This window comes from Pleurodeles waltl, chromosome 3_1, assembly GCF_031143425.1.
Source record: "Pleurodeles waltl isolate 20211129_DDA chromosome 3_1, aPleWal1.hap1.20221129, whole genome shotgun sequence".
Lineage (NCBI taxonomy): Eukaryota > Metazoa > Chordata > Amphibia > Caudata > Salamandridae > Pleurodeles > Pleurodeles waltl.
Window position 1 is genome coordinate 787,623,121 of NC_090440.1, and position 14,329 is coordinate 787,637,449.

The window sequence follows — 14,329 nt, forward strand, 5'->3', positions numbered from 1 at the left end:
CAGGACCTCCTAGCCTTCAGAAAGCGCCTCAAAACATGGCTTTTCGAAGTAGCACCCCCCCTCCCCCTCGCTCCACGGACCTCACCCTCGCAACAGTCCCCTGCATCCAACGCACCGCCTCTGGCAGAAGATCCTTCTCCCACGTCGCCGCCAAAACCTGGAACTCCCTCCCCACCAACCTAAGCAAGACCCAGGACCTCCTAGCCTTCAGAAAGCGCCTCAAAACATGGCTCTTCGAAGTAGCAATCCCCCAACCCCCCCCCCCCCCCCCCCCAGGGCCTTGAGCACGCTTAACAAATTATTGATTGATTAATTGATGCTGTTATTATCTAAATGTATCGTTGTGCTTTAAGACTGATTTGCTGGAGGGAAGGAAACAAGACATTATCTAACCCCCTTATTGTATAAAACTCTTTATTTCACAGGAACTTTGTAATATCTATCAAATAACATATTTTCCCTCTGACAAATGGGTTTTCAAACCCCTGAAACCACTGCCTTCTGTGCACTCAAATCTATCTGTTTGTGTCAAAAAACGAATGAAATGTTAACAAAGGTAGCAGTTCTGGAGGAAGATCATTGGAATGTGGCAAGACTAGCTGTAAAAGGATCCATAATAAGTTAAGTACATCTATAAACAGATAATAAATCTTGAAATGTCACATTATTAGGGTATAGACTAATGCACCAACTTAGATATATTTGTGGAAAACCTTTGGCATGCAGAATTCATCTGTCATATCCGGTTAATACCAGCGATTTACTAACACAGTTGCATAGCAAATGAACTATGGGAGATCAGCACCACTTTTTTATATTTCTATCATGCACTATAGGGGCAGGATCAGGCTAGTGATTCAAACGTTTTAAACCTGTCATAACCAACAGAAGCATAGTAATAGTGCAAGGCGGTAAGATGCAGTGAGGAAATGAACATTTGGCGAATTAGACATCTTTTGCCATAGAGACAAGAAACAAATGTAAATCATTAAGCTTTAATAGCCTGATTATTGAATGCAATACATTACATAAAGATCAGCAATTCCCCTTTTTGAAATCTACAGAGGGCTGCTGCCAGCATCAATAGTGCAATCGTTGTCATATTACTTGGTAAGAAATGTATTCAGTGAATGTTCATTTTAATTACCAATAAGCAAATTGGGCTACAAGATGTGATAGACATGATTGACCAATTGTAAGGAGCTTCTGAATGGGACATCGGGAGCTGGGGGAAATGAAATAAGTGGAAGAGTTGGAATTCTCAGATGTTTTCCAGGAGTAGTCTTGGAACCTCTGGTTGTCGCAGCTTCTGAGGCATATTCTTGCCAGCATTTGTGAATTGAAAACACAGACATTGAAGAAATATGTTTCAAATGTAGGAGGAAACCTACTTATTTTAATTAACTGGCATGTCCATATGTACAATTCAGCATACATTATAATTGTTCATGCATAACTATCTCTACTGTGAGCAATTAAGCTTCAATACTTTTTCAAATGTTTTTCGTCTTGGATAAACCGCTTCCCCTACCTGCCCACCATTTTTGTGGTTTCTGGTCCCATTCCTGCCATACAAAGGGATTTAGTTATGCCCCTCTACCAAACAAGATCCAGGGTGGGAATGGAACAGATCTGTTCGTCAATTCTTAATTGGTGTCTAAAAGCTGTCCACATTTAGATGTTACAGAATATATGCTTGGTAGCATGGCAAAAATACAACCATGCCATTAGCTTGCTGAAGGAAATTGGAACCTCTGTGTGAAGTGTGATCATTTACTCCAACCTCTCAGTCTAACAAGTGACAAAAAACTGCTGTCTTCCCCTAAGAGAATTCTATGGTGGATCTTCTCTCAGCTGGAACTCTCTCAGTGTTTCCCGCCTCCTAATATGTCAGTAAGCTGTGCTATAGACTCTCGGAGCTATTAAGAATCCTGAATATTGAGCCTAAGCAGGTCCCAAACCTGTGCCGATTTCACCCCATACACTAGCTTTCCAGAGCTATAAGAATTGCATTCAGCTCTGCATTGCTCACTAGGCAATCCACAGGACAGGCAAGATCTATTTTTTCTGCTCTCCAAGTCAAGCTGTATTGTCAAAGAGGATCCTCAAATCTAGAATGGCTCCATTGTAGATCATCCTCCTTTTTTTATCAAGAACAAAATTACTTTGGACATCCTTCTCAATATAAGTTATGGAATATGCTAGGTATGATCAGCAGTCACCTCAGAGTCGGAATGGCAGAATTATTCCCTGATCTGTGTACTCAGACTGGATTTATTTGCGTCATTATTTTTGCTCCATAACCTTGTGTAGCATTGCAGTGCATTATGCCCTCTGCAATATGAATGGAGCGCACTTCAAAACCTTACACACAACACCAATATATGCCTTATGCATAACACAAGAAACAACATTCTTTTAGTCATGTTTAGCAGATGAAGTAGATGTTAACTCCTACAGCTCATAAGTGCTTTGAGCCTCTCAGGTTTTAGGGAAGCACAGTGTAAATGGCTGTACAGTTCAATACAGTTGTTGTGCTAGGCAGTCAATATGCAAAAATGATGAAGCTTCCTTTTCCCCCTCTTCTTCGCTGTTCCTCAAATGGTGATGTCATTATTCCCTTGAAGGTCAGTCTAGCTCAAGGAATCGAATGAACCCTATGTGTCTGTGTAGATACTCATCTTGACTTTAGAGCATAGTCGCAGCTCAATCGTGCATTTAACTCTGCCACCTCTCCCCTTAATGAAACAGCATGGCTGTTTTTGCGTTTCCTTCTCTTGGTTGACTAGTCTGCTATGGTCATGTCTTCCTTCTCTGGTTATAGCTGGAAATAACAGAGGACCAGCTAGTTCTGCAACCCTTGATAACAATAATACCAATAGGTTTTCCTTTTACAGCTTCCCTGGAAAAGCAATGGAGAAACCTGGAAAAAGCTGGCATTTGTCTTTTCCTGCGCCCACCTTCGTGGTGAACACAGCTGGGCCTTTATTCTGGTAGTGAGAAGGTGAAGGAGCTCAACGAAGACCAATGAGTGGATTATCCTTCATTTAGGCTTTGTTACCATGAGTAGCTAGAATACTCAACCCGCTTCACCAGGTTTTGAGAAGACAATGAACAAAAGGGACTAAAAGAAAAGAAAGATTTTTGCACCACTTCGTAGCTCTGAGAGTGGCCACTTCAAGGAAGGTTTGTGAGGGTTAACCCACTTCTGGCCTTGTCTTAGAGAGAATCTCTGATATATCACGAGGCAGGTGATTAAATCTATGACTTCTATATTCAGCAAGAAATTCCCTTGAAGGAGATGAAATCGAAGGTAACCTTGACTGAGAGGCATGATTTCAGTGCACTTATGTCTTAAATTTAGGGAGCAAAACATGATGGGTTTTCAGTGGATACCTGTAGAGGTGTGTCAAGTGGTGAGAATTCGAGTCAGTGGCCCATAGGCCCAGACGCCCATGCTGACACTATTTTGGTTCACTTGTGAGAAGTGTCCCGGTGAAAAACTGTGACTAGAGTTGCTGTTAAGTGTGAGGACTTTTAGATTAGGTGAATAAGGTCCTAGCATTTCCTGGTCTCAGTCGGACTTTATAGGAGCAAAGTAAGGTTTTGCAAATTCTAAGAAGATAGATGTTGGTTATCAACGTGGAGGCAGGGTGACTTATGGTGGCAATACTTTTAATTTTAGTCCGCTGTATTCAACGAGCCTGTGAAGCTCTGACACCTGAAGTGTTCCTAAAGTTACTCCTATATGATCTATGTGATGTTGATACCTAGTTAATATGCCAGGTGTTTGGAGGTTTTACATTTTTTGTTAATTTGTAACTCTTTTTTGTTGTATTTAACGCTCCTCTATCTACTCGATTCACACATTTTTCCTGCCCCTCAGATTATAGATGTATGCGCTTGTGAATTTGTGAACTTGCCTGGAGGTGGATTTTATTTCTGTGGTGCGCAGAAACATACTTGTAGCTGTATAATGCAATAGTTTATTTTGTGGCACTTCAGTTAAATGTTTGTAAATAAGGACTCCTTGATAGTCTCAAACACTCAGCTGACATCAGCAAATCTGTGTCAGCACCGTTTTACTCCTTCTAACCAAATTGTGCCCGTCATATCAAATTGGGAACATATTTTCTAGACCTTCCTACTTCTCCTATAAAGTTCCTTAATGCTGCACATTATCACCAATACTATGCAGCAACAGTGCGCCCCCCTGACCAAGATGCTGGTCTCCTGTTGGATAGGATGAAACGTTTATACAAATGACACATCTCCATATCATGCATGAAGACCACTATGCCAACTCAATATAAGTACCATAATAACTAACCCACAGCACCATTGGATGCAAAAAAAATGGTTATGGCTGAGCAGGGAGAAGTGAACCTGTCTTTCTAGGGATTCCCTATCTTGTCGACCTGCCTTTTTCTGGTTTGAGTCCCTGGACACTCCTTCACAACCAGTGGTAAGTACCACAACTTCAGTGTGATGTTCAATAAAGCTTTCTTTCACACCACAAATAAATGCCATCTCCAAATCTGCGTCCACCAGTTGTGTCGTTGGGGAGGTGTTGTTCCATTCCTTCACATCTTTCAGAAAATTGCCAGCGTCATTGCTGGGTTTCGTTTTTCCTTGTAATATGCAACACCCTTTATATTGCAATCCTTAACGAATCAATCATCAAACCCCTAAGACGTCAGAGTCACATTTGCCTTCTTACATTTGGACTAGACGTTTATGGCCAAGTTACAACTGCTCTCATGCTCTTCCACTTGCACCCAGTAATGATAGAAAAAGCGAACTTTAAATTCTAATGGCTCATCCATAAAGATTTCATAGAAGTTCACTAGTACATTAAAGTACGTTGTTCAGCCATTATCTTCCATTTAGATTTTTAACCTCTGCAAACTACAATTCACAGATCATTAGCAAGAAATTTTGGAAGCAGCCTTCAGATACAAGGATTATCTCTGTGGAACTCAATCCCATTGTCTCTGCTGAAACCTTTACAGGCAGAGATACCGTTGGGCACTTTCTTATCTTCTGTCTTGATCAGACCTTTTGGTTAAGCACCTAAAACCAGCTTCTGGCTGCCATTTGGGGTCAAATTTGAGACATTTCTCTAACACACCACCATGTTTTTGTGAGCCTACATGGCTAATGGAGTAAGTTGTTAACTATAAACTTCTGCTCATCGATTACTGTACTGATGTACCTCTCCAAAGCTTTCCTGGGTGGCTGACTGGTGGTTTTGTAGCATTTACAGCAAGCATTGACAAAGCCAATAGCTCTTTCCTATGCGAGAGCTATTGGTTTTGCCAATGTGTTTTAGCCATGTTGTAGACCAGTGTAGCTACTGTGAAGCATGGCTAAACATTTGTGGTGTAGAGGAGAGTGGCACAGAGTGGAGTGTTATGGAGTGGCATAGAGTGTAGTAGAGTAGAGTGGTGTAGAAAAGAGTAGTGCAGAGTGTCATGGTGTAGGGTGGACTATTGTGGAGTAGATTGCGGAGTGGCATGGGGTAAGGTGTCAGAGTGTATTGTCATATAATGGTGTTGAGTGGAGTGGTGTGGAGTGGAATAGAGCGGGGTGGCATAGAGTGGAGTAAAGTGGCATAGAGCAGCGTGTTGTACATTGAAGTTGAGTGTTGTAGAATGTTGCAGATTGGAGTAGTGTGTTTATAGAGTGGACTATAGTGGCGTAGAGGCGTGGAGAGGGGTGGACTGTCATAGAGCGGCATGGAATTGAGTGTCATTGAGCTGAGTGGAGTGGTATTGAGTTAAATAGAGTGTTGAAGACGGGAATGGAGTGGAGTGTTGTAGAGTGGATGGTTGTAGACTGGAGTGGTTTAAATGGAGGGGTGTGGATTGGTGTATGTGGAGAGGCATAGAGTCATGGAGTGGCAAAGAGTAGAGTGGAGTAAAGTGGTGGGGAGTATTGTGTCGTAGCCTGGGGTGGGGTGGAGTGGTGTAAAGTGGTAGACTGGAGTCGAGTGTCGTATAGTGGCATAAAGTGGAGTAGAGTTGTGGAGTGGCATAGAGCAGAGTAAAGTGGTGTGGAGTAGAGTAGAGTGCAGTGGCTTAGAGTGTCTCAGAGTGGAATGTCACAGAGTGGAGTGGTGTGGAGTGGATTAATGTGGCATAGAGTGGAGTGTTGTCAAGTAGAGTGGATTGTGTAGAGCTGAGTGTCATAGAGTAATGTAGATTGGAGTGGAGTGGCGCAGAGTGGAGTGCCATAGAGTAAAGTTGCTTACAGTGTCGTGGAGAGGAGTGGACTGTTGTGGAATCGAGTGTCAGAGCTGAGTGGCATGGAGTCGAGTGCCATAAAGCAGAGTGGCGCAGAGTAGGGTGTTGAAGACTGGAATGGAGTGGAATTTTGTAGACTGGAGTGGATTAAAGTGGAGTAGAGTAAAGTGGAGAGGTGTAGAGTTGTGGAGTAGAGTGTCAAAGAGTGGAGTGTCATAGATTGGAGTAAAATGACGTGCAGGGTCATAGAGTGAAGTACCATAGAGTGCAGTATGGTAGAATGGCTTATCATGTTAATATCATGGAGTGGCGTAGAGTGGAAAGGTGTAGAGTCACAGAGTGGAGTGAAATAGAGTGTTGTGGAGTAAAGTGGCATGGAGTGTCCTGGTGTGCAGTAAAAGTGGCGTGGCAAGTCATAGTGTACGAAAGCGTAGAAAGTCATAGTGTACGAAAGCGTAGAGTGGTATACAGTGGAGAGGCATTAAGTGAAGTAGATATAGAATGGAGTAGAGTGTTGTGGAGTGCAGTGTTGTAGACTAGAGTGTCATAGAGTGAAGTGGAGTAGAGTGCAGTGGTGTATAGTGGCATAAAGTGGAGTGACGTACAGTAGAGCTGTGAAGGGTGGAGCTACATAGAAAGTTGTAGAGTAGAATTGAGTAGAGTGGAGTGGCGCAAAATGTCCTAGAGTGGAGTAGAGTGATTTTAACTGGAGTGGCGAAGAATGAACTAGAGTGGCATAGCATAGAGATGAGTATCAGAATGGAGTATGCAGGGTATGGTAGCCCACTGCCATTACAGATAACACATTTTCAATTTAAATTACCATTACATTTGCAGACATACAGTTTTACTGATAAAGCTATAAAACGCACAAATGATAGTGTGATAATGAGTGGAAATTCGCATCACGTAGTGTATTGATTTGTTTGGATTGTATTAAAGTGCTTGTTTCATCCACACTTCAGAGTTATAAAAAAGGTGCTTTGTTTGTGCTTTCATAATTTTGATATATTCTGAAATATGTGTACTGTTCATTTACTGACCTTTAAATTTTGTTGTGTGCTAGAAAAAAATAACTCCTATAGCTTTTTCACATCCCCATACCTAGCACATAAATCCTCTGACATTGAAGTCCGAGAAAGAAAAGTAAAGTGTAAAGGCCTTGTTATTGCTCATTCTCTTCTGAACTCCAACGTGGCATGGGCATGAAATTGAGGATGAGGATTGGTTAAATTATGCTATCAGTAGAGGGCACTGACCAAAATAAACAAATTCGTAGACAGAATATTGTTCCTCACAGGCATGCGAGATTGATGTACTGGCAGATATACGTAGAGTCAGTCAAGCAGAAAGATATGAGGCAGGAAACCTTTTTAAAAAAATACAGCACATTTACTTCTGTGAACTAGCACACAAGAGCCATCTGAAAATGTGCTCTCCTGGAGTACCTTGTGAAAAAGAAAAAAAGAGTTCCCAGAAAACGAGCACTAATGGAAGAGAATACAAGGAGCTAGTCAGAGAGGACGTAAAGAGGCTCCATGGAATGGACAACATCATGCTGGACAGCCTAAAACAAATAAAACCAGCAAATAGAAAGCAGGCCAATGTGCATTACAAAACACCAAGCCAGTGGTAAGCAGTGGGTGGAATACATTCCTAGGAAAGCTTTCAGCATAACCCCAATATGCCTTTGCAACCAGACAACTGTGATACATGTTAGGTTTTGACCTAAAACGTGATGAAAAAAACGGGCAGTGTTGAAAAAGAAAGCTTTTGAGAAAAAGCATCTTTTACTCAAGGCGGGTAATGTTGAACTATGTGTGTGTAAGTAACTGGAAAGGCTGCAGTTCGAATGAGGTTGAGTCCACTGAGGTTGTAAAACAGTAACACCTTTCATTTACAGCAATTAGACCGCAGCCAGTGGGAGAAAGCACTATATAAAAACGAGTTGTTGATATTATTTTTTTGTTAGAACTTGTTTAGCCACAGCTACTTTTGCGTTCCTGGAGTATAAAATATTATAGTGCTGTAAGTAAGCACTTAAATTGATGCCTTTACTGTCCTAACGCTTCTTAAGAGGCCATTGCCTTATTATTATAAATCCATCACGTACAGATTACCTGGTATTGCATAAAGCGTGATAGTGCGGTTTATGCACCATTCTATGAACAGAGAAAGAAGAGAGCTGAATAGATTGGTCAGTTGGCCTGTATGTAGCAGAAACGTAAAGCAATAGTACGACTTTGCAAAACAGACGTGTCCATAACATACATTATTAACTGAGAGGATTGCACTTATTTCGCCCAGTGTCTGCACCCCAGTGTACTAAGCTGCGAAGTGGAATTGAACAAACACTCATCATATTTTCCCAAGCCCCCAATTTGATTGTTTTTCTTCAGTTTTAGATTGTTTAACTTATTTAACATTTTTTTTCTTTTTTTTAGTTTTGTCAGCCTGGGGGATGGCAGTTATCTCGAGAGAGGAAGCAGCCCACTTTCTTTGTGGTGGTCCTTACGGATATCGACTTAGACCGACACTACTGCGCCTGCCTGACGTTTTATGAGGCTGAGATCAACCTGCAGGTAAACTCTGGAAACAATGCAGATCTTGACGTAGGAGGAAAAGGATGGGCCTGGACAGCTGTTAACTTCTTAGATTATGCAAAGGTTCAGAATATAAAGGGCGATTATGGTATGATTAAGTGTACCTTCATATTGCACTGAGTGGTTGGCTTCCTTTGTATGAATTACCATCTTTTATGTGCAAAGGTTGGGGAAGATGCAGCCCAGGGAATCGCTCTCCGCCTGAAATATGGAGAAAGCACTATCCATCCTTGCAACTTTTATTGAGATATTTTTGAGACACTAACATGGGGACAGTTGCATTGCACATAAAACAGTTGTCTGTTGCAGCGTCCACCGTTTTGTTTATTTGAATCTTTTTAAGTTAATTTTAGCACCAATGCACACACTATAGAATAGATTATTGCAATAGATAAACGAGGGTGCTTTGTTTATTTGAAATACACGTAGGGGTTTCAGATCAGTGTTTAGGGGTTGTATTCTTTCTGGCAGGTGGGGGATATTAAGTTTACTTTTCCCGACTTTTTTCATCTTGAACTTTCAAACTCAAACTTAACCTTGCTTCATGTCCCTCCAATCATTTCCATCACTGCTCCTACCCTTGGCATGTACTATTTAGCTCTTTTTTTGGTTGAGTGATATATTCTTTTTGTTGTCATTTTCTTGTATCATTTGCTTTAGCCAGGGCTTTTAATTGTGATGAAAAATGTGTCTGTGTGAGGGTGTGTTTCTCTAAGCGGGACCTGGCCTAAGACGTGCAGATAGGAATCTTCTCCAAGGCTGTGGCCTATATAAGTAGGGCATGTCTTAAATCACGTAAAATAAAATCCTGTGCTCCCATAGTACCACCCTGCCAGTATTTCGGTGCCACTCTGAGCTTTCATCAAAGACCTGTCACGCCCGAAAGAAGCCAAACCTATTGGCTTTGCTGGTGCTTGTAACGAATATCAGATAAACAAGTAACAACAAAGTTTTTATTGTGAATAGCTAGAATTTAAAAATGTTTCAGTTTTGAACATAGGAATGAATTAAACAGTAGAATGTCATCTCACACCTCAACTCTTTCCTCTTCTGCACCCTCTTCACTCTCCTGCACCCTCTTGACTCTCCTGCATTTCTTCTCTTCATCACCCCTACACACACAATGCACTCACCTATAAGCGCTGCATTTTATTTTACTTTTGCACTGTCAGTATTTCAAAATAAGTGTACCTCCTTCACACACTTTCGCATAAAATCACACTTCCAATTATCAGCCATGACCCTTGCTTTGTGAATTTCCAGAGAGACCAAGGATTGTCAGAGTGGCAAAATGGAACCCCAAAACTTAGACACCCCAAAATGTACCTCATTCCATCCTTCTACAGTTTACTGGATCAGAGACGACGTTAATCTCAAGTTCGAGGTAAAGTGGCCATTATAGCACTTCCTCAAATAATTATTCAATACCCTGTATGCCAGTGTTATCCGGAGACGTTCCAACAAAAAAGAAACATTTGACAAGAAGACCCTAGTCGAATAAATATGACTAGTGAAGAAACGGAAAACAGCTACTTGTAACAATATTATATCCGCACCATGGAAATTCAACACGAGCAGGACAACAACAGCAGTGGAAATAAACTGTTATGACATCAGCTTGAGTGTATTCTGCGGAGCCTTTGTGGAGAGGATGTGCGCTGGGGGAAACACGAATAAGTGCCAGAGATGGATTCCATCTTGTTCAAAGTAGTAAAACCACTTCTATACATGCTTGGAAGTTTGTTTCAACTGTAGTATTGTTAATCCAGCCGTTATATTTACAACAATGTGTGAAAAAACACAGTGAACGTTATTGATGCACAAAAATATAAGCCCACGAAACATTTCTGCATTGTATGCACTTGTATTCTGAACTCCTTTATGAGACAGTGGTATGGACTGTGAAAACCTCGCAATGCCTTTAGCCTCAACTTCTGAGCTTTCGGTTGTGCCCAGTTATATACACCTAACTAAAGACTGAACTCAAGCAGACACCTAGAGACACGTTATTTTGCATTAAGCACTATACAAAATTAATATGCTGCATAAAAAAGTACAAAAACACAGTATTGTTGAAAAAGCAGACACTCTTATGGAATGCAGATTAAGTAGAATGTGTTTAATGTAAGCAGGAACTACTATGCTGTCATACACTGACATGGATCAGTTTAACACTTTTACAGCCATTCACACGATCAGTGTTTTTGCCTGTAAATTTAAAGACATAACTCTGTGGCCTATTAGGGACCCATTTCATTGTCAGTTTTAAATTGCTGCCACGTCAGAGACCCAGAGGGACCTAGCCCACTTAAAGCGTTGTCTGTCATCCTTAATCTTGTGCAGTCTTTTCCTGTGTTCTTTGAATTGCCAAGAACCTTCTTTTTGCAACTGTAACTTTCCAGCTCCCATTCGGTGATGATTTACTATTGGCTTAGAACTCCTTATGGTTGTAGTACCTTTCTATGGGCTCTATGGAGTTTCGAATTTCTCTCTTTTCTTTGATTTTCATTGTATTGCGTACTTCCCCTTTTGGTGCTACATCTGTATCCGTCAGCAAGCTCAGCAAGGTTATGTATTCCTTCAGCTTCTGCCTTCTGTGGGATTTTTCAGACTGTCTAATGATTCTTGTGGTTTGTATTTTTTTGTTTCTTCCCACTTTTTCTGACCATTAGGTTTCATGTAGGGTGTTCCCCATCTTCCTGAGCTTTCTTCAGTCTTAACTATGCTGTGGTGGCCCTTAAGACTAACATCTCTGCAGTACCAATGAACTCAGCAAGTGTGAAGCCCTGCTGATGCTCACACAAAACCCCTTACTCCTCTTACTTGTGACATCTGGAGTTGGTCTAAATTATCTGCAAAGTCTTATTTTCAGCTCTTGGTTCCCACATGCATTTCCTAATAATTGCAGTCTCCAAGGCAACATGTGGTTGAGCTCTGTATAGGATGTTATGTATCCATTCTTTATGGTTTGCCCACCCTTTGGGCCCTGCATAGGTTCCCTTTTTCTCATATTTAGCCCAGATGTTGATATATGTGGAAATTGTGGTAAAAATGGATTACCTTTATTATACCATAGTTTTCGGACCTCGTATGGAACATCTTATTTGTGGCAGATAACTGATATTCAACCCAGAGATTCATCTTTTCAATGCTTCCTCAAATGTAATAGGCTGTAATTCGGTTATTTGTGCTGCTTCTTTGCCTGTGTAGTTGTCTTGGCATCTGGATTTTTCCGATACACAATATCGTTGCCCACCCTTGCTTGCTTTTCCTAAACATGGTTCGTTTTCTTTTCTCAGCAGTTGTAGCATGCTTGCTTTGCTCACAGTTTTCTCATCCTTTTCCATAGTTGTGAAATATGTTTACAGGTAATTCTCAGGGTTTTCTTTATAAGGTTAGAGTTTAAGGTAGAGATGGGCAATGATCTCCTCTTTTTGAACTCGAGAGTTATAATTGTTTATGCAAATAAGCATTGTTTATGGAGGTAAAATCTTTTTGTATTTTGAAGTGATTTATATGGTATGGTATGTACAGATCTTTCACGAGTGCTCGTACATAACCAGTAATACAAATGTGCACATTTTTCTCTTATTGGATAGGACCACACACAGGACAACATGCAATGCTGGATTCGAGTATGGAATGGAGTTAGAATAAATAAACAGAGTAGAAAAGAGCGCAGTGTAAGAAGAAGTGCTAATTTCTGTTTGATTTAAACCAGCACTTTATTCAGTTGCTTCTGGTATTGGCCAAACGCCATCACTTCCCCTCTCCTTTTCCTGCTCGTGGACCTTCACCATTTCCCTGCCAATGTTCTGTGGCGGCTGCTAGTGGCAAGGGGTATATGATAAGCCCCGCAGCCCCCTCCCACCCCCCAGGCCCAAAGAATAAACCCCACTGACCCCCTGTTCAGTCGTGCTCGTGTAGATGCTGTCTTTGCTTCTGCGGGTCTTTGTTTTTTTCATCATGCTCGCATTTTGGCCTTTTTGCTACCCCTTTTGAGCTTCAGAAGGTCGATTTTCCCTTTCTTTTATTGTATTCGCCTTTGTAACTGATTGAAGGCTCTGAATATCTTCATTTAAATCTTCTACTAACACTTCATGAAGGCTTTATCCAGCAGAAATGCATCGTCACCTACTGCCATTTTTTCGAGAGCAGTACCTTCTTGAGCCCTTGTATCTGTGTAAGACTTTAAATAGCTCAATGTCTTAAGTGCAGTTATAACTGCAAGGCAACAGAGCGCTAGCAGATGTGGAGCGGGAGTGCAAGACACGGTCAGTTCGATACATATAGGGGTAGACTGAGGGAGGAGGCGACAAGCAGGATGTTATTTAGGCATTGGCATCCCACATGCTGTCTTAATTTGTGTGTTTGTTAATCACTGGCTTTTAGCCCTATTTTATCATGTTCACTCTAATCATTACACGCCCCCTAATCTTGACCGTGGCTTTCCATTGGTTTTGAGTTTTCCAGTGTGTTTTTAATATGGCCGAAAATACACTGATATCAGTAGCTTTGCTCATTCCAACCACTGCTTTCAGTTCTTTCTCTGGTTATTCATTTGGTTTTCTGCTTTATAAACGAAATGTACGGTTTAATCTAGTGCAAATATTAGAATGTATTTGTGTGCTAGCAACAGGAATGTAAACCACAACAGATTGATTCTGGCCATCTCCTACAGGATGAATATTTGCTGCTGAACTTGCAAGGTGAAATGTGTTCCATGACTGCATTGTTTATTGCCAAACATCCTGTTTCTTCATGGAACCCAAATATAATAATTGCGCGTGCCACATTTCATGGTCATTAAATCAGAAATCAACACACGTTACTGTGTGGAAAAATAATTGTTCTGCCTGCCTTGCACTTTGCAGTGACGGCAGTTTGGCTAATATGGAACGAAAACATGCCTTGTTTAGTCAAAAGTGCCTCTGAACTTTGCACACCAGGGCGAGGGTGTACTACACAAATGGAGGAGAGGAATCCAGGGATTAACATGTTTTCAAGAATGGGCACTAAAATAATGGATCAACTGACTTTAGACAGACTAACAGGAATCATCGTAAAAGAAAAGTGGGCCTGAAAAACTGGATCTTATACAGTCGAGGAGAATCGAAAAGAGTCTGGGTCTACAAATTCTTACCTTTTAATGTTACAAGGATCATCGTACAAGAAGATTTTGAATCCCAATTAAATCTTCTTTTAACATTCTTATAATTTTTTGAGTATTTGTGAAGGGTAACCCTACCTAAGTATCTGTTTAAAGGAATTCATGTATTCAGAGATCAGGGAGGTTTTTGTTAACTGAGTGAGCAGCAATGATGCTTAGCTGGCATTCAGCGGCACAGCCCAAACTTCTATATTTACGTTTATTTGACTTTCTGTCTGTTGTGTGCAGTGCATCAAAAATTATTCGGAGAGACAATTTGTTGCACTTACATGTAACTGCTAGCTGAGACAGGGTGCAGGGGACCCCAGGGG

General features: G+C 41.1%; 1 protein-coding gene across 4 annotated transcripts in view; it reads left to right on the forward strand.

The window, feature by feature from the left end:
• SBF2 (SET binding factor 2) overlaps nucleotides 1–14,329 on the forward strand; it is a 1,701,375-nt gene that overhangs the window by 493,775 nt on the left and 1,193,271 nt on the right. For all 4 annotated transcript variants that reach the window (XM_069223624.1, XM_069223621.1, XM_069223622.1 and 1 more), the window contains exon 3: nucleotides 8,690–8,827. In XM_069223624.1, coding sequence (XP_069079725.1) covers nucleotides 8,690–8,827 — 138 coding nt within the window. The remainder of the gene's footprint in view (nucleotides 1–8,689; nucleotides 8,828–14,329) is intronic.